Source organism: Scomber japonicus, chromosome 14 (assembly GCF_027409825.1).
Source record: "Scomber japonicus isolate fScoJap1 chromosome 14, fScoJap1.pri, whole genome shotgun sequence".
Lineage (NCBI taxonomy): Eukaryota > Metazoa > Chordata > Actinopteri > Scombriformes > Scombridae > Scomber > Scomber japonicus.
Genome location: NC_070591.1, coordinates 31,017,511 through 31,038,648, shown reverse-complemented (window position 1 = coordinate 31,038,648; position 21,138 = coordinate 31,017,511). Strand labels below are relative to the sequence as shown.

Here is a 21,138-nt window from a genome sequence, read left to right as displayed (position 1 = left end):
CTGAAACAACATGAAGAACAACAAGAAACCAATACAGTATGTAACAACTGAAACCACATGTTTTACAGCTGTATAACTAAAATGGTATTACCTCAGTTTTTCAGTGATAGCTTCACATTTTAGCTATTTGCTGTTTCATTTCTATTGGAATATGTGGCTGTGTCACTAAAATACTAACTTAACACATAGTAAATTATTTTTTGGTAATATTTATATATTATTTATAATTCAACAGACATGTTCTTCATTTACTCACAGGAGATGCTGTCCAAGGCACTCAAAGGGAGGGAAAATAAAATGAGTCAGGCCATGCCTATCTCAGGAGTCCTCAAGTGACCTTAAACCCTCTAGCAGCGTCATGTGACTCTAGAGACCAAAAAAGCTCAAATAGACATTCAGTGCAACTAAGTGCAATACCAAAAATGGCCACCAAACATAATTTGTACAGCTTTTCAACATACAGATCATAACCCTGCCCCCGCCCCTCTTATTGAAATAAGATGAAAACAGGGCTAATTAAAAAAATAATTGATTTAAGCTGATTTGAAAGTATTTATTTGACTATGGTATGATGTGCTTACATTTTAAAAGTAAATGTAAATTTAGGTATAATATCTAAATTACAAGTGATTAGATTTGGAGAAACAGGCATCTCACCATTGTAATCCAATGTCTAAATTTCAGTAATGATTCCAAAAGAAGTGCCAATACAGAAAAGCAAAAGCTTTCATATTACACTGACTGGTCTGATGGAGAGTGTATTGCCTTCTCTGACTGGTGGTGCTGTTGTGCTGCTCCTCTCTACAGGTGATGGTGGTGGTAAAATACCTTTTCCAGTTTGGATTCTTCCCCTGGAACAGTGTTTATGAGATGACTCTAAATGAAGACAAGCCTTATTTCCCACCTCGTATCCTGGGCCTGGAGAAGACTGACAACTACATCAGATATGATCTTCTTCAGCTGCTGGCTTTGTTCTTCCATAGATCACTGCTCATGGTAAGTCAGTATTTACAGCACTGGTTTAAGTTGTGCTTCATGCTGAGAACAACAAGGGCATAATTCATTTTCAAAATAATAATAATAATAATAATAATAATAATAATAATAACTTTACTTCTATAGCTATTTCAAAACTTTTTTCAAAACAAAGTTACAGTGTTTTATAGTAAAAGCAAGAAGTAAATACAATCCAAGACATACAAATGAGTTTTAAGAAGAGATTTAAAAAAGGAAACTGAGTTTGGGAGTTCCACAGCTGTGAGGTCAGGACAGTCACAGACTTCTTCATCAATACATTTTAAAACTCACAGGCCACTAGTGAAGGCCAGAAAGGACTGGTAGAACATGTTAAAATGCAATAATACTGTATCATTCTTGTCATTTTCACACTCATTTCATATTACTCTGGTGCATACTACATCTATATTCATTGTTACCCTATACTTTATGTTTATTTATTTTATATATGTTGTACTGTGTTTTTAATGCACCAGCCAAGAGTAGCATTCCTAACGTTGTTGTATTAACAATACAATTACATTAAAGGCTTTCTATTCAAATCCTGGCAGCTTTTGTATATGTTGCAGTTTTAGTTGTTTTTCCTGCCAAGATGTGAATAAAGTGCAGGAGCTACAGTAGTCAAGTCTGGAGGATATAAAAAATGGATGACCTTTTCGTCAAATGAGGGAAATGACCTTATCTTACTTAAATGTCTCAACTGAACAAAGCAGGACTTCACTAGTTTAGTCACCTGCACATCAAAAGACAATTGAGGGTCTGTGGGACTCGAGCCAGAAAAAATGTAAATAAAGGAGCATTGCTTCTGTATTTGCAGGGTAAAGCTGTTAGCCCTAACTTAACTTAATACATAGAAAATGTACACATTAAAATACACAGAACAAATGTTGTGATAGAGAAAATTGTGCATGCAGACAGGGGCGCCGCTAGGGATTTTAGGCCCCATGAAACGAATCTTTACAGGGCCCCCCAACACAGCGGCAGAATTTTTTGATGCTATTTTACATACAATTATGCATTTTAATGGTATTTTTGACTATCATTACCAGAAGAGGGTCCTGGACCTGGCTCTGTAGAGTGTACATGACATACATTAATTATATAGTATTTCCTATAATATAGCTACTGTATTTGTAATAGCATAGTCACCAACATGTAAACTTCTCTGATTGGGCTGAGAGCAGTCACCCCAGTCTGCTGCACACACCACAGATGTTCTCCTCTGTTCTTACTGCACGTCTTCTATTTAATTTTTTAAAAGGGTTCATGCTTTTTAAACCATTAAAATTGTTCAAAATGACTTTTATTTCATTCATTTTAATTAATCTTTCCCATAACAGATTCACCTTTGTATTGTTTTGAGACTGTAGTAAAATGTATTATTATTATTATTATTATTATTATTTCAACACACACAGCTGCTCACCTCCTTCCTCATGTGGGGGCACTGGGGCTGGTTCAGGGGCAGGGGAAGTTGGGGGCTGACAGACAGCTGCTGCTGCTGCAGCTGCTGGTGCACTTGACTCTGTTCAGAATGAGGCATCATTTTGACAGAGGGGAGATCAACTATTATTGAATAAGAACAGCTTGATAAATGTTTGACTGGATTGATTATTTAACTAATATAGCAGTAAAATGTAAAAATCCAGAGTTTTCTTGAGCTAACATGGTGAGAAAAGTGAGCGAGCTTATAGACCACAGACAGGGACAAAGTAAATATTCCATAACTTTCCACCACAACTAACAAACCCACCTTTTTTTTAAATACTGGGTGACATATTGTCAACCCTTCAACTCCTTCTCCTCTCTTAATTTCTTTTCTTTTCTTTTTTGGCTGCCTGATTTTTGAGGCATACTGCTGTCTCCTCCTCCTTGCCCGCTGTGGCGCTGTGTGACAAAACAAATAAAGTTATTGTTACCAGGACATTGAAAATAAAACATTTGTGATTATATGTTAGTTAATAACTTAGTGTCATTATTTTTTCTGTATTATAATTTCATCATCATTAGGGGCCTCTCTGGGCCCCCCTCAATCATGGGCCCCTAGAATCCGTCTCCTTTACCCCCCTTGTCGGCGCCCCAGCATGCAGATACTTAGCATAGCAAAACATAGATTGACATGCCTCACTAAAGTGAACTGTGTTCTGTCTTCTTATATTTGAAACAACATATTACAGATTTACTTGAGGGATGATTTGGCAGACCTATCCTCAGTAAAGCCTTCAGTAAACTGCTGTATCATCTGAGACCAGCTCCTGAAAACTGAATGAATTACTACTTAAGCAACACTAAAGCAAAAAGGCCTTGTGCACGTGTGTGCGCACATGTGTGAATTAGTAATTAAATCATTTAATCATTTAAATTAATTTTAGATTTAGTTTAAGGGTAAGAGTTAGGGTTTGGGTAAGAATCTGGGAAATTAATGTAAGTCAATGTAATGTCCCCTGGAATGATGGAAACATGACTGTGTGTGTATCTATGTTTGTTGTGTGTGTGTGTGTGTGTGTGTGTGTGTGTGTGTGTGTGTGTGTGTGTGTGTGTGTGTGTGTGTGTGTGTGTGTGCGTGTGCATGTGTGTTTGTGTGTGTGTGCATCCACATACAGCGTTATGGCCTGTGGGACCACGAGGGCCCTCTGGAGGAGCAAAGTCCCTCACAAGAGAGTTGTAAGGATGAAGAAAAGATGAGAGAAGGAGATGTAGATGGAGTGAACAAAGAGAAGGAGGGCAGAAGCAGCTCAACATCAACCCTGGAAAACCTGGAAGTGACTGATTTGGACCAGCTTGAAAAGGTTGGCACAAATACTTGATATTAGCAGCTGTTAGTTAGTCCTTTATCAGTGACTGAATGAATGTGTTGTTGGGCATTGACTGAAGTGCTGTTAAGACATCAGACTTTACTTTACTTTAAATCCACTGTTTATTAATGCAGAATAACGTGGACTCTGCTGAACCAAGCACCAGCTCTGCTGCTAGTCCACAACCCTCTGCAGCTGAACCAACAGCAGCACAGGATGGACAGGAAACTCTGCCTGCAGTGAAGGACATGTCAGATCCTCCCAGCAGCCTGACAGTGGACAAAATAGAAGGAGACAAAGAGGAGGTGATAGAGGAAGCCCCAAAGAAGAGCAGCACCATTCGCTTCCGTAGGAAACCTAAACAACCCAAAAAACAACGCAGCAAAGGTTTGTGCTTTCATTAGACTATGCACTGTAGATTAATATGTAGATTGAAATTATTAACATTGGCTGCATTCCATGAAAGAGCAACTTAACAGCAGCCTGAAAGGCAGCTTCTCTCTTTAAAAGTTTCAAGCTTGTTTCATCTCTGACCTTTAACAACAGAGAGCAGTGTCACTGCACTGTTCTGCTCTGAAGACTCTTCTTTGATTGTCTAACAGTGTCTGAGACCCTCTCTCTGATGTTAGGATTTTGGGGGGTTCTGCATTCAGCAAGTTTTGAAATCTTTCAAAGCAGACAATTAGACAATCACTCCCATGTTACTCTCTTCTGTCTGTTCCACTAGACTCCACATCTGAGACTGCAGATTCTAGTAAAGAAGCAACAAAGAAGCAGAAAGGCAGGAGGAGAGAGGCAGCCAGTCAGAGACTGCTGGCTGCAGGACAAAAGATCAAACATGTCTGCATCTCAGGGTGAGGAGAGTATTGTAGCTATTGTGTCATTATATACAGATGTCCTCTCAGTGTAAGAACATGTATCAATATATTCTTTTGATCAATCCTTTAAAGCATTACTGAAATGTCCTGTTGTTTCTCTGCAGTGTTCAAAGTGTGTACAGGCCAGCTCAGGGTTTCTTCAGAGACATTGTCCATGCTGAGTACAGAGCTGCCACTGATGTCTATGCACTCATGTTTCTGACTGATGTCATCGACTTCATCATCATCATCTTTGGCTTTTGGGCTTTTGGGGTGAGTGATGGATGGAAGTTTTGTAATTATTCACTGATTATCAATTAAAACACAAGCTATCTAAATTGAGCAGGCCTTCTAAGTTAACTTACTTGCTTGCATTGCACTTTCATTTTGATTGCAAAGTGGAAACATGACAAGTGCAACAACTTTGAAGTTATTTACACATTTCCCATATTTTGAACAGAATGTTTTAATCAGTTAGCTCGTGTTCCTCTCCTTCAGAAACACAGTGCAGCAGCTGATATAGCCTCCAGCCTATCAGAGGACCAGGTTCCTGAAGCCTTCCTGGTTATGCTACTCATCCAGTTCAGCACCATGATCATTGATAGAGCCTTGTACCTGCGCAAGGCTGTGCTGGGAAAACTCATCTTTCAGGTTCAGTTCACATTCAGATTATTCACATATCTGTCTGTCTGGTTGTCTGTTTGTTTAACCCTTACATACTGTTCATATTCTGACTCATAATAGCTCTACACCAATTTAAATTCAAAAATGCCCCGTCAGTCATTAATAAATGTTTTATTATTCTCACAATCACTATTTTATGGTCCAGGAGAACATTTTATAGAATATGATGAATATAACAACATGTGTGAATGCTGATTTTTTTTTTAATATTCTGGGTCACATTAGGAAAAGTCTGGTTAAAAGAAATATGTATTTGGTGTTTTTACAGCTCTAAAATGTAAAATGCATGTTTAGTATTACTTTGCTCTTCATTTTTTTACACCTCTATGAATGTGATTTTCTGCATTTTAAATGTTGGATCATTTTAGTTTTTCCTTCCATCTTTTCTATCCACATTCTTTGGTTTCATTCCACCAGGTGATCCTTGTGTTTGGGATCCACATCTGGATGTTCTTCATCCTGCCTGCTGTCACTGAAAGGTGAAGTCAAATTATACATTGCAGACTTGTACTTTGGGCTGTCTTGGTAAAATATTCATCACTTTGAGAGTACTGTAGCACACATTTGAGTTGTGTTTAATGTGCTACTCTGTTTCTCTCTGTTTAGGATGTTCAATCAGAACTTTGTGGCCCAGCTCTGGTACTTTGTCAAGTGTATTTACTTTGGCCTGTCAGCTTATCAGATCCGCTGTGGATACCCCACTCGCATTCTGGGTAACTTCCTCACCAAGAAATACAACCACCTCAACCTGTTCCTCTTCCAAGGGTAAGTAATCCTGCAGCTATCTGACCTGTTTAGTACACTGAACATCATTTAAAGATCAAAGATGTATTTCAGTTTGAATTTGATTTATATTTTATGTATATACAGTATACTTATTAGTCCTTTTTCATGGATACAATCCACAATCCCGTGGATATGTTGATCTGTGAAACTTAATACTTACAGAGTTAAATGGGTCAAGAATCAGCATGCAGTATATTGACACTATCATATCTACATACACTCATATCATTGTGCATATTTGTAAACATTCATGCGTGTGTGTGTGTGTGTGTGTGTGTGTGTAGGTTTCGCCTGGTGCCATTCCTGGTGGAGCTGCGAGCAGTGATGGACTGGGTTTGGACTGACACCACTCTGTCTCTGTCCAACTGGATGTGTGTGGAGGACATTTATGCTAACATCTTCATCATCAAATGCAGCCGTGAGACAGAGAAGGTATGAAGTGTATACATTCAGTCATGTAACAGCCAGTCTGAAAAGTGAAGCTAATGTGGAAGTGTTTTAAACCTACATTTTCTATAATGGTCATGTATTTAGTCTAAAAATCAGATTTTCTGCCCTCAGAAATACCCGCAGCCTAAAGGCCAAAAGAAGAAGAAGATAGTGAAATATGGAATGGGTGGACTCATCATCTTCTTCTTGATCTGCATCATATGGTTCCCCCTTCTCTTCATTTCATTGGTCAGATCAGTGGTGGGTGTCGTCAACCACCCCATTGACGTCACAGTGACTGTCAAGCTGGGAGGATATGAGGTATTCAATATTTCATTACCGTCACTTAATATAGTAAAAAGTACAACTACTTTAAAACTACAGCTATAGCTACATATTGAAATTATTTTAAAGATCATTTAGTATCTGCAGAATGTTGATAATAAGTCACATATTATACATGTATATGGATACATGGATATGGCCTTTAATGTCTTTATAATTTATGTGTGTGTGTGTGTGTGTGTGTGTGTGTGTGTGTGTGTGTGTGTGTGTGTGTGTGTGTGTGTGTGTGTGTGTGTGTGTGTCCAGCCCCTGTTCACCATGAGTGTGCAGCAGCAGTCCATCAAGCCCTTCACAGAGGCTGAATATAATAACCTCACCAAAGAGTTTGGAGACAATGCGGTGCGTGCTGTTTACACTGTGATTTATGTTCCTGTCTGTATGTACTGTCTGCTGTCTGATTACTGTGAATACTTTTTTTGGCAGAAATTACACACTAAATCAGTTTTACACTGTACAAATGATCACACAAGTCTGGATATGATGTTATTACAAGTTATTTTTATAAACATTACACATTGGGTTAAAAAAACCCTCTTTCTGCTCAAAATTAGCTTGTTTCTGTCTGCTTGGATTTTAAAATTCTGTTCATTCTTTGAGCAGCTTCTTAAAGAGGAAGGACAAAAAAGCCTTTCCAGCCTTTTTCTCTCCGTCTCACCTCTTTAAGCAATTTGTGGAATTACTTATGCGCTGTTTCTATTCTAGGGTACAATTTCCACCTGGGATTCCACTTTCAAAATCCAGTTTGATCCAATTTTTAAATCAACACATGCACATGTTTGTGTGTGTGTGTGTGTGTGTGTGTGTGTGTGTGTGTGTGTGTGTGTGTGTGTGTGTGTGTGTGTGTGTGTGTGTGTGTGTGTGTGTGTGTGTGTGTGTGTGTGTGTGGTGCCTCTGTTTGTATCTATTTCTCAATGAGACCTTTGTGTTTATGCACATCTAGGTAGCCATGCAGTTCATCACTCTCTACAATTATGACGACATTGTGACAGCCATGATTGAGGGCAGCTCTGGATCAGTGTGGAGGATCAGCCCCCCCAGCAGACAGGAAGTTATTAAAGAGCTGCTTGGAAGCCCTGTCGACTTAACACTACGTTTAGCCTGGAACTTTCAAAGGTAAAGCCTTTTCTCTAATTGTTCCACAATGGCATTGTATTTCAGAGACACAGGTGAAACATGAGGAAATCAACTAAGGCGGGAAAACCCAGGAAGTAAAAATAACCACACACACAAGGAGGACATTTTTCAAAATAAGACACAAACTAAAACACAATGGAAACTACAGACAGGATGTGACATACATGAGCAAAAGTGAAATAACATGTGTCCACAAAGATAACTTAAGACACTGTATGGACAGCTTTTAATTCTGATAGACTTTAGTTTTTCAAATGAAGTGTTTCTGCTATGGAAGTGATATTACTGGCTATCTGTGATGTGCCTTTAAATGTTTTTATCTCTAAAAGCTGATCATAGATGCCTCTCTTTCTCTAACAGGGACCTGGGTAAAGGAGGCACTGTGGAACACACTTTTGAAAGACACTCTATTGACCTGGAACCTGGGAACCCAGTCAGAGCAGATCTAGCCTCACTACTGGTCGGCAATCGCACTACACCTGTGTACGTTCACTCTCTGGAAGGATTGTTCTATAAATACTATATAATAATATAAGTGTTCTGTTTTATTTATCATATTTGGATGTAACTTACGGCTATAAATTGTCTTCTTCTCAGGCTTATTCCTAATATGTTTCCTAACTACATCCGTGCCCCCAATGGAGCTGAGGCCAAACCAGTCAGTCAACTATCAGGTCAGAGTTCAATGATTTATTGTTGAATGAATACAGCGTCATTTGTTTTTAATTTAATTGAAAAACAGATTCATACCTAGGATCAGAGTAGATAGTCATAGAAGGAGTAAACAAAACTCAAGATACTGGCTAATTAGCAACAGGACTGAATCAGAAGTAACAGCAAAATGAACATGAGGAAGGTCACTGCTAAATATCATTGTATCACTGGCTAAAGATGTCCACTCCTTGAATATTTCAGTTTTCTCTTACTGGATTAATTTGACCAACTTGGTGTTGCAGAGCACATTCTGTCTCAAAGAAATAATACATCAATACTGGCAAAGTGCCTGTTTGGGTGTTTGCAGAATGATGCGCATTATATGGAAGTAGAATTACTAATAGACTAATTACCAACAGTAAGCAACATGTTCTCCAACTGGATATTATATAACTTTTTGTATTTATCATTCACCTCTCAAAGTGTCTGCTTTAACACAGCTGATTGGTTGGCTTTTAGGTAATGAAGATGGTTACTTGGATATAACCCTGTCCCTGAAGAGTGACAGGACATTGAACAGCAGTGGGAACCAAGAGTGGTGGGACATTGCCATCGCAGGCTGTAAACAGTCCTCATGTGGGGTTCTACCCATGGTCATATTCAATGACAAAGTCAGTCCACCAAGCCTGGGCTTCCTGGCTGGATACGGGTGAGGAACACACACTCATAAATCACAAGTACATGGAGGAAGCTGGAGAAGATAACATATATAGTAATAATAATATCATAACTGGAATATACATTTCCTGAAGAAAATGTGTGTTTTCTGCCAATCAAAGTTTCCGTCATTTAAGTGGCATTTGTACTATAACACCACCTACATGTGAAAGGCCATCATATTTCATAGAACTGATTGATCAAAGCCAGTTGTAACTGAATCATGAATTCAAGAGATATTGCATGGCTGTATAACTCACCATATGGTGGTGTTACTATGTATAAATATGTTTAGCATGTGCACATGGGTTACCTGACACACATACACACACACACACATACACACACACACACTGGGACTAAGCACTACATATATGGCTCTACTGTTGCACTCTAATATTTAGATATCTATATATTTATTTATCTGTGATATATACTTTTAAATTATTTTCATGTATGCCTAGTTGAAGGGGGTTCATCAAGTATACTGATGACTCAGTTATTGATGACTTTTTTGAGTCTCAACTCCTACTGAATATTTTAAAAACAAAAGATATGGCCATTGATTTTAGGAGGAAACCTCTAAGACACCTTGATCAAGGGTCAGACCATTGAGCTTGTGCAATCTTATAAATACCTTGGGACTGTCATTGATGAAAAGTTGAACTTTGAAACTAACTGTGAAGCTGTATGTAAAGAGGGTTATCAGTGTCTTTATGTCTCTTACTGTAGGTTGAATTTGTTATCTCTACAGAATTAAATTTGTAAAATTGTAACTAAATTACAGAAGAACAGTAAGAAGTACCCATAAACAAATGGATAGGTTTTATTTAGTATTTGTAACAAGTTTGGTGAAGATTGGATTATACAAATTACAGTGAAGAGAAGTGCCTGTATGTGTATGTGTTGTTTGTGTTTGTGAGATAAAGACATTGCAGTAGGTTTGGACACAGGTAAATATCATAAATAGGTAAATATCATAAATAAGTAAATATCATCAAAGAGCTTTTGTTTAAAATCGGTTAAAGTTTCCTGTTTGAACCAGTGTTGGGCACGTTACTTTTAAAAAGTAATTAGTTATAGTTACAGTTACTTCTCCCAAAAAGTAACTGAGTTAGTAACTGAATTACTCCATTATAAAAGTAACTAGTTACTAAGGAAAGTAACTACTTTAAAAAATAATATTTAAAAAAAAAAGTATAAATATGTCTGTGTTTTTGGCCACAAGTTTTGTAGTCGCGTGTGCCGTTGAGAGATGCTTCATTAGGTTAGAATTGCTTGGGCGCGCAGGTGGTCGAGTGGTTAGAGCGCATACCATTTACGCAGCCGACCCCGGTTCGAATCCCGATCGGAGGTCCTTTGCTGCATGTCACACCCCCCTCTATCTCCCATGTTTCCTGTCTATCTACTGAAAAATAAAGGCGTCTATGCCAACAAAATCTTAAAAAAAAAAAAAAAAAAAAAAAAAAGGTTAGAGTTGCTTGTAACGGACGTGGACAAATACTTCGCTCTGATACATAATGTACATTTCACATGTATGTTCCTGCCTCTTACCTCAAAGAGATTAAAATAGTGTCTGTACTTCCAGTTTAAAAACGCAACCTTTTCCTCCGAACTCACCATTGCTGTAGCTTCTGCTAGTTTGTTTGTGTGAGGCTGCTGTGTGCATGTGTAAACACTGCCTCTGATTGGCTTACCATGAAATCTTACTCTGCCTTAACCAATCATCATCACGGTTGTCCCACCCACACAAAAAAAAAAAGTTGGATGAGAACAGATTCGCTGAGTAGATTAGCTTCAGTTTGTAACGTGTTGTAACGATGGAAATAGTAATTAGTAATTATTACATTACCCGTTACTGAAAAAAGTAACGCTGTTAGTAACGCCGTTTATTTAAACGGCGTTATTCCCATCACTGGTTTCAACACATCTGTCACTTATTTCCCAATTCAGCAAAATGCCAGATTTACAGTTTATTCCCTTATGGCGCTGTAACATTGCAGATGTTTTTCAAATATACAAGGTAACTACAGTATTGTTACGCTATGGTGCATTTAGGCTACTAAAACATTTAGGATACAATTAGGTAAGTCATTTGGCTCATTTCATTTTCAAACAGTGATTGTGATTATTCTTCTTTCCCATAACCCTTCTTGAATATAAACTTGCTCTTTTCTACTCTCTCCTCCCAGGATCATGGGTTTGTATGTGTCTGTGGTTCTAGTCATTGGAAAGTTTGTACGAGGCTTCTTCAGTGAGATCTCCCACTCCATTATGTTTGAGGAGCTTCCCTGTGTGGACCGCATCCTGAAGCTCTGCACAGACATCTTCCTGGTCAGTGTGCAGTGTTTGAATAATAACACACGCACACACACACACACACACACACATAAACACTGTTCATGCATTTACTCGAGTGTACACCAAGTTGTTATAATTAGTGGTTATTAGCATAGACTTTATAATGTTTATGTTTGAATAATGTGTCATAGCAATCTCCATGTTGTTGAAGTCCTGGAAAATCATATCTTTGAAATCCTTGTCCATAAACTAGTGTTTCTGTTTGTTTCAGGTACGTGAGACAGGAGAGCTTGAGCTGGAAGAGGAACTTTATTCCAAACTGATCTTCCTGTACAGATCTCCAGAGACTATGATCAAATGGACCAGAGACATCCACAATCAAGACAGATATTGACTGACTGACTGATTATTGTTTGTTGTAATAGAATACAGTGAAATCTAAAGTAGACTGCAAAGATGTGCAACAACAGCACATGAAAGGCTTCTTGAGAACACTCTTTACCAGAGTGAATATTGACTTACAGCCAAGAAGACACATGAAAGGAGATGTACCCTAACAAACATACTGTATGAAGCGTCTCCTGTTGCTGGACGCATTCTTCACAGCTGCATGAGCACTTTCATCAAAACATTTAAACTACAGACTATTGAGAGTGGAATGACTGTTCCAGTGTGTGTGTGTTGACTGAAGGCAGCTGAATGTCTGTCCTGTAGGATTGAACACTACGCCCATGGAAGGCAAAAATTGGTTGAATTGAGTTGTGTTTGTTAATGGTCAGAGGTTGAAGATCACACAGGAGACACATTATTACTGCTCTCTGTTTGAGCCACGAATGAAGGACGTGTGGCTAAAAAATGTAAACTGATAGTAGGTTGAACCAGCTGCAGTTACTGTATCAGTATGCTGATAGGTTTAAAAACATGCAATGCTGACAATCAAACAGAAATCTGAGTTTGGACTTGAAAATAAAAAGCAGCTCTTTCAGTTGCATGCCACCATAGGTCCCAGATAGAGGGGCAGTGGATAAGACTGGTTCATGAGAGAACTGTTGATCACACTTCTTGAAGACAAGAAGACAGACAACAGATTTGCTGATCTAGTTCCCACAGATTACATTAAGTTGCCATTTTTAAGCATAAATTATAAATTGTTCCTTTATTTATAGTTCATGACACCCTCAGACAAATGTTTGATTTAAAGGTTTCTTAATAAAATGTAGAGAAAGGAACTTAAATTTCATGTTGAACCCCCAAAAGAAAGGTAAAAGTGCTTGTCTGTAATATGAATGTGCAACCTATAAGAATTAAAACAATCCTCTACATTGAAAAGCCTTGTCCTAGATTGTTCAGTAAATTCACAGGTTATCAAGAGAATATTGATTAAATAGAGATGACTGATGGGCTGGACTCATCACTCTTAATTCATCACTCTTAATCATAACTTATTTTCAGTCATGTGTATAGTGTTACAATGTCTGATGTTCATATTAAATGTGGCTAAAGTGTAAAAAATGAGATAACATGTAGAAAAAAGGCAAAAAGGCACCTGTCTCAGACTGCTTTGAACACTCAGTTTATTGTACTTCCAGAGAGTCAACGTCAGCATCAGTGTCAGCTCATGGCAGTTCTTTATATTTTCATCTGTTCATACACAGCATGACAGTTAGTTACTGCTCTGCTCTTCTAACATGGATACTTTTCCATTGTTTTTGGGGGTAGTCATGCAGAGCCATGACTGGAGTGGGGCTGGCACACTGTGACTGTTTTTCCATTACACAGCAGGGAGAGGTAAAATGAGTGGTTTACCTGGAAGTGTGCTGCTCGTCTACAGTTCTTCATCCAACATCATCATCACTGTGGCTGTTTATGCTTGTACTACACCTCCCTGTGTTATTTCTAACTGATCAGCTCAACAAACAGCTCCCTGATGCTCCATATGTTGTTGTGTCACCTGTTTTTTTGTAGTACCACTAATGAAGCTTTACTAATTTGGTGAGGAACATGTTTCATTTCCTGTAAATGCTTCACATAATAATAGGTTTCATTTCACTGATTTTGCTCAGGCAACCAGTGCAGAGGCCCTATTGAAACTGGAAGAATTATTCTTCCTCTTCCAAAAGAAACGCACCTAAAGGTGCTTGAAAATAGACAAAACTTTGCACATGCATCAGAAGTACTATTTTTATATTTTATGGGTTGTGGCCTTGGGTGTGATAAAATGGCTCAAGGGCGTCCCCTAGAAATGTCAAATTAAAACCCCCAACCTTTAAATTGGTTGGCATATTTATTATATATATATTCATATATTGTTTTTGCCATTTCCAGGCCTGCATTTTAACCCAACTAACTTCAAATTTGAGCAGTGTCATCTAAAAGACTTCTGCCATGAAATGTTATTAAAACCTCTGTGTCAATATTGAGTTGTAGTCATAGTGCCCCCTACTGGTAACGTTTATGACCTGTGCCTAACAGGTTGAATATGTTAACCTCACATTTGGTCAAAAAAGCCTTCAGACCTAATGCCAGTGAGGTAGGGTCTTCGACAGAGCCGTTCATTTCCTCGTATTTGAGGCGGGATCAACGAATGTCAATCAAATGCTTCTGTACTGCTGGACAAACTTACAGCCAATCATATCAACGATACACAATGACATATTCAGAGCCTGTAGGGAGCAGTGCAAACATTTCCTTTTTATGAAAGAAAAATCATTTCAAAGTGAACTTGCCTTCCAATTTATTTAGCACACAATCTATTACTGCTTCAAATGGTTGCTGCACCTACGTGGCCGCCATGCTAGATGTAAACATACTGGCTCTACAGGCGTCATCGTCTTGAGCCCGCCTCCCCGTTCTGTGATTTGCTCCCTATCTCAGGCGAATATTTTTTCTTGGTGGCCATGCTAACTTTCTGAAAGAAGTGGAATGTTGCTGGAAAGAGAGCATGGGTTTACCCAGGCTATGTTGCCAAAGCAAAGCAGCAAATTTTGAAGCTTTGCCATGAAAAAAAGTGTTGTCATTTCACTCCACATCTTCAGATCTTTCCCAAATTTCACATTCGATGAGTGTCCCAGTATGAAGACCTGCAACAGGCCCATATTGAATCATAGTAATAGTGCCGCCTACTGGCAAAATGAAGTTATATGCCCTTTACTTTCACTAAGTACTTCTAGCAGTTTAATCACATCACCTAAAATTTGGTCAGCTAAATTGTAAGACATTATTTTTTATTTTTGTTTTTATTTTGACATGTTCAATACATTTGAAGAAAGGGATGCAGTCGATGTTTGAGAGTTCAAAAGACAAAGTGTTTATTTGACAAAGCAAAGAATTATACACAGCTGCGGACTTGGTCTACTTCACTCAAAAGTTCTGTAGAAGAAGTCCTGAATATGCATTTTTAATTCCTTATATACCTTACAGTTTGGGTGATGCTAAGTGCCACATCCTCATTGGCTCACATTGGGTGCCTTTTGCCCCACTCTGGGGTTTTCCATATTATAGGTGGATGTGTCATAAGCTTTAAGATTTTCAGGTCTGTAATCTGTCATAAATAGATAATGAATTTGGGACCAGTTCCTCTTAATTGGCCCTCAGGGACAATAAATCCTTCAGCGGAACAGCTGAGATGCAGGAACTGTCCCGTATTGTTTTACTTTCTTCCTCTCTGGTATCAGCTATTGTGGCCTTCTGCACTTACAGAAAGGGGAAACATACTTTCAATTCAGTGTCCTAGGGCTGAATTTAAGGTCTCAGTCCCTTGTGTGAACCTTTAGAGTCAGTGATTCACAGCTGACCTTTAGAGTCAGTGATTCACAGTGGTTTTCAAACCACTTCATTTTTGATGAGATAAGCAATCTTATTAGTGTTACATTATGTCTGATTAGCAAAAAGGGTACAAAACCTCACACAGCTGTTGAAGCTTTTGACATATCATCATGAGTTGTGTCATCCAATAAAGCACTTCAATGTGTATCTGTGTGTGTGTGTGTGTGTGTGTGTGTGTGTGTGTGTGTGTGTGTGTGTGTGTGTGTGTGTGTGTGTATGCATGTGTGAATGTGCATCAAATCTTGTACCTTGGCCATATAAACAGGATGAGGACAAAGTTATTAAACATTCCACATTTAATCCCTGCACTTGTTGCTTTCATATATTTTATTAACAGACTTTAGACTTTTACTGTTATATTTTTTGTGCACGTCACATTTCATTTTTGCCCTTATCCCCTTTATGTATTTCATACATTTAATTTATTTGTCCATATGTCCATATTTCCTTTGTACAGTCTTCTGTGTTGACTTTTCTGGAGAAAACACCAAAACACTTTCATTGAGAGTTTGAACTGGCTTATGAAACTACTTCTGACTGAATGGGCTGTTTCATGCTGACATACAAACCATGCCTTCCTCCAAGCAGTAGTAATGTGCCCTGGATTGCCAGCAGTGTTGTAATCCCTGAAGGTGACTCATCAGTATTTCCAAAAGAAAGAAAGAAAGGAATAAACAAACTTCAGCTTCATTTTATATATGAGTGCTCTCTGAAACTAGGCCTGACATATATGTAATAAGAAAATTAAAACTTTGTTGTAAAGTTGAATCAAACACATTGTTGGAAATGTCTTGACCTAGAGAGCAACACATGTCAGTATAATGTTTCTACATGGCTCCTGCTTTGAAATACTGACCTTTTGAACCCTGCCCTTGGTGCATGTTTGAAGACTTGGGACTAACAGTTACAGAGAGATCTTGACCTCAGCTACCATGTGACTAAAAAAACTGGGGGCGGTGGCATTGTTCTTGCTAGTAATGTTATCGAAACACATTTAAGATGAAGGAACAACCGACCTGCCGAGTACCTGAAAAACTGTGCAGGTGTGACGAGGAGAACTGCTGACATCTGTTTTAAAGACAAAGCTACTCTGGTTCAAAACTGTTTAAAAAGGTGCATTATATAACATTCAGCCCCACTAGATGTCACACTAGCACCAGCATCTCAGACCAAATCAAATGTGCACATGGTTTACTAAATAAGGTTTGGTAAAAAAAAGAAAGCGGCCTCTGAACTGACAGCTAACAAAACTCAAACCAGATTGGCATGTTTTATTTGTGTTCTGGAATGTAAGTACTGTGTAACAATCAAAAAATCAATACATTTATTTGATTCTTTTTCGCCACAGTACACACTACTCCCACTGAAATGAATTCGAGGACTGATGTTTTCGTCACACACCCGATTTGGTTTGAATATGACGCTACTTTTTCAGTTTTGGTTTATTTATTCAGTCTTCAGCACTTTCCTAAGTACATTCACCCAAACTGGTTCCACAGGAGAGGAGTCTGATAACTGAAGGTTCTGCCTCCCATTCTACTTTTAGAGATACTAGGAACCACAAGTAAGCCTGAATGCTGGGAGCACGGTGTTCTAGTGGGGTAATACCCTGCAGGTGAGGAGGAGGGTTTTTAACTGCTCCCCTGTGTTTCAGTGAAATCTGGCTTGGTGAGTCCATGCCTGACAGTAGCCTAGTCTACATCTGTTGCACTTTCAACTCCACCAAACAGACTGTGTATCAGAGTCAGGTGGTATCTGCTTCTGCCTGCAGCCTCACCTACACCCTGTAGTGTTATCTCTACACTAACAGCTAAAACTCTAATTTAGACACTGAAGAAGAGTGCTTATGTGCCTTTAGTAGAATATAGCCGAATCCTTGGACACAGGAACCGACCCAAAAAAAGAATTGGCACTGCCAGAAAAATAAGGTCTAACTGGTTCTCTGAGTGTAGGGCGGGTCATAGAAATTTTTAATGTGAGTGCAAATATTGAGTTGGGAACTGAACTTATTAAGCTTATTAATTGACAGTTTTGACAATTTGATTACGTGCGACTGAAATGACACAAATAACATTATTATTTATTTATTTATTTAAGGAAATCTACATTTAATTTGTAGGTAGTGTTAACAGAGAAGGGCTTTTTACAGCCTCAGTCTCTTTTAGTTATTAACAATGAAACAAGTTGTACCGAAAATTCTATGTGCTCCAAATGTTGACTCTCGACACCTAAAAACTTTTAAAGCTCTACCCATTGTGTTTGTTTTTGTGTGTTTCTGAGCTGTGGAACAGAAGGCATTCATGTTTTCTTATCCACAGAAGGTTAAATGACTATATCCCCTGTTTTTTCAACAGTTCCCAATCATTCACCACTTTCCCTCTATATGACCTCTGAGCAGAGGACTTCCACTATGCATTCACCATCTGCCTTTACAGAAGTAATGGGAATTTTCAGACCCCAACTGAGATCAGATTTGGTTATTGTTGATGCTCTACCATTTGGCTAACATAAAACTCAGTATTTTTATGGTTCTATTATTGTGTTAGGAGTGATTGGCCATGGCCATGATGTTTGGAGGAAATGCACCACACACCACAGACAGTTCTTAAATAGAGCTGACATTAAAGTGCTACCTCCTGAATATAATGGTCTAAATTAGATAACTTTTTAGACCTTGGTTTCCTGCAATATCAAAGTGTAACCCTGTTAAAAAAAGGACAATAAATAGTTTAAATATGTTCATGTTTGATAGATTGTGATTAAAAGTATTAAGAATAATATTTCATGAAGTTTGACAAAAAGTGTTTAAAAATAGTTTAATAAATAAGTTTAAAAAGTTTAAAAGATACAAATGTGCACTTTAAGATATTTTGTGTTATTTTGAAAAGCCACAGGGTTAAAAAGGAAGTACCAATTGTGAAAATTGTAATTCTGGTAATTAATTGGTTAAGATCTGTGTATGTGAAGTGTATGTATTTTTGTGTGTGAAAGAGAAACTTGACAGTTGTGAGAGGGAGAGCGCGATACGGACGAGGAGAACAGAGAACTGCTGGCGTTTAATGTGGTAGAGTAAGCAAATATACAGAACACGGACATTGTTTGTAAAAAAATATCAGGAGATAAGCGGACAGTGAATCTCGTATGTGACTGATATTCAGCACAACACCGTGCTCGAGTGAAAGGACGAATACTTTGGCAGAGAGTATTCAATGAGGAGCGCAGCTAACAGCTAATGCAGCTCGCATTAGCTTAGCTTCTTCTTCATCCAAGTGCAGCTAACCCAGCTACTCGACGAGGGGAAGAAGTAAGCCTGCTGTGTGCCGTACCCGCTGGTACCACTGCAGTGAGTCTCTAACTGTTTTATTTCAGCGCTTTAGCGTGAAGCAGCCATTTTGTTTCTGGCTACAACGCACCCGAGCATCGCTTCGGGCCTGCATCGTTAACATCTTTTTTTTTTCAGTTAGTTATAACTTCCGGCTTTAGGTGTTTATTATTTGTTTTTTATTAATGAGTGCACTCAAAATAAGGGGTTATTTGAATATTTAGAAATTGATCAGTTAAAGGTACAGAAAGGTTTTTGAATTTGAGTGTTTATTTTGCGTGTATTTTCATTGTTGAGAGAACATTTGTGTTTATATTTACATCAGTAAATCTTTAAAACTTACCTTCCTTCTGGTTATTTGTGTTTTAGAAATAGTACTGTTGTTTACAAAGTGTTAAAAGGGTACCTACAGATGGTAAGGAAAATTTAATTATTTCATTTCTCTATAGTTTTGATTAAAACCCTTAAACATTAGTTTTAAAACATTCAAATAGTAAATAAAAGTGGTTTGCGTCACAGAATAAATAGATATTAGTTCATCAACATTATATTACAGTATACTTCTAATTTGGTATTAGTTAATCTTTAAGAAAGAGATTTCTACAACATTAAGAACTTGGGAAGCGTACCTCATAAACATAGACAGGCCGTCTAGAGGGCGCTACAAAAGTGTAACAGAAAGTTAAAAAAAACAAAACATAGCACATAAACAAAGACATGAGTCCATGTACTTTTAAGATTATAAAGTCCTTAAATGTAGTGAGAAAGGCATAATCCTAAAGGGCAATACTCATAAAATGACATTTTTCAGTTGTAATGTGATTAAACCAACTATGTATTGTTCATCTACTTTTAACCAAAAATGCCCTGATTTCTGAAATTGAGTACATTTTTGTTTATTAACCCATTCATAAATACAACAAGATACATAAGATTACAATCTTATGCATCCTGCAGTCTTTCTTTGATAGGTCTATGATTCATTATCGTAGCCATGCCAGTGGTATGAACATACACGCCTGGCCAATTCCAGCACTTAAATGCTACACAGGGCATATTTTGCTAACAGGCAGTGGGATCCATAATGTGTTTAATGATCTTTATGTGAACCTGGCATGGGCATGGTTCTCCTGTCAGCTTTCCTGTCTCCTGGCTGCTGACTCTGTTAAGCACTCACACCTGTTTGCAGTCTGCTAATCACTCTCTCCAGTCAACACACTTGCCTCTCATAAACTCATCTATCTTTCCAACCACTCCTCTGCAGATTTTTGTCTCACCTCCGACAGCTATACTTCAGGCTCTTTGCTAGTCTTGCTTTTGAGAATTATCTGCTCCATTGTGTCTTTTGCCTTTTGCTAACCTGTTCTTGCTTGTGCCTCGGGATCACTGTCACCTCATCCTCAGATGATCCTGATGAAGGCTGCAAGCAAAAAAACTCCTTAGTTTAACAATAAAGTTGTTCTATACTACAAATGTTCCTGGATCTTTGACTTTTTGAGTTCTTGAGTTTTTTGAGGGCTTTTTCCCTTCTCAGTGCTCCTTGGAAGTAGGTGAAAAAACATAGCCAATGTCTATTGCAAACAGAAATGTGTGTGTTTTTCCTTTAGTGTAGCTATTTTGTAGTCGTGCCTCTAACAAGCACTGGTATGGTTCGTAGCTGAATGTGGAGCAGTTGGGATAAGGGTCAGCACCTCCAAATCTGACACCATGGTGCTCTGCTGGGAAAAAAGTGGACTACCTCCTCTGGATTGGGAGAGATTTACATCCCCAAGTGAAGCAGTTTAAGTATATCAAGTTCTTCACAAGTGACAGTTAGATGAAGCGAGAGTTCTATGTCATCCTTCCTGATCGCCAGAGGTGGTGCTTAAAGCAGTGGATATCTCCGTCTTGCGCACGCACGGGTCGAGTACATATACCAACAAAGTCACCTGTGACCCTCACGTGATCCGACAGGCGCACATTAATGAACGGGCTAACCTGGGCTACGGCCGGGCCTCTAAAAATTGAGGATAATTATGTAGGCTAATGAATACTCCTCAACACACATGACACTGCACTACAGTGAAATCTGGTAGTAAAAGTGATCGGGATGGGGCGACACCGAGAGTAGGGTGCTAACTTGCTAATTAGGTAAACATTAGCGAGCAAACTAGCGTTAGCACACAAAGCTGCCTACTACAACATGCCGAAAACGATTTACTTAATAAATGTTTTAACACACAAAGGATGAGTGCTGTTAGCCTAGTAACCATTAATATATTACCTGAAGTTA

General features: G+C 38.4%; 1 protein-coding gene across 1 annotated transcript in view; it reads left to right on the top strand.

Moving 5' to 3' along the window:
• piezo1 (piezo-type mechanosensitive ion channel component 1) overlaps nucleotides 1-12,593 on the top strand; it is a 109,691-nt gene extending 97,098 nt beyond the window's left edge. Inside the window, exons 41-57 of the mRNA XM_053332665.1 lie at nucleotides 808-996; nucleotides 3,621-3,806; nucleotides 3,947-4,199; nucleotides 4,540-4,666; nucleotides 4,795-4,942; nucleotides 5,168-5,320; nucleotides 5,771-5,832; nucleotides 5,960-6,118; nucleotides 6,424-6,571; nucleotides 6,701-6,889; nucleotides 7,160-7,252; nucleotides 7,854-8,026; nucleotides 8,408-8,530; nucleotides 8,645-8,721; nucleotides 9,221-9,410; nucleotides 11,611-11,752; nucleotides 11,991-12,593. Coding sequence (XP_053188640.1) covers nucleotides 808-996; nucleotides 3,621-3,806; nucleotides 3,947-4,199; nucleotides 4,540-4,666; nucleotides 4,795-4,942; nucleotides 5,168-5,320; nucleotides 5,771-5,832; nucleotides 5,960-6,118; nucleotides 6,424-6,571; nucleotides 6,701-6,889; nucleotides 7,160-7,252; nucleotides 7,854-8,026; nucleotides 8,408-8,530; nucleotides 8,645-8,721; nucleotides 9,221-9,410; nucleotides 11,611-11,752; nucleotides 11,991-12,113 — 2,535 coding nt within the window. The 3' untranslated portion in view covers nucleotides 12,114-12,593. The remainder of the gene's footprint in view (nucleotides 1-807; nucleotides 997-3,620; nucleotides 3,807-3,946; nucleotides 4,200-4,539; nucleotides 4,667-4,794; nucleotides 4,943-5,167; nucleotides 5,321-5,770; nucleotides 5,833-5,959; nucleotides 6,119-6,423; nucleotides 6,572-6,700; nucleotides 6,890-7,159; nucleotides 7,253-7,853; nucleotides 8,027-8,407; nucleotides 8,531-8,644; nucleotides 8,722-9,220; nucleotides 9,411-11,610; nucleotides 11,753-11,990) is intronic.
• The last annotated feature ends 8,545 nt before the right edge of the window (nucleotides 12,594-21,138 follow it).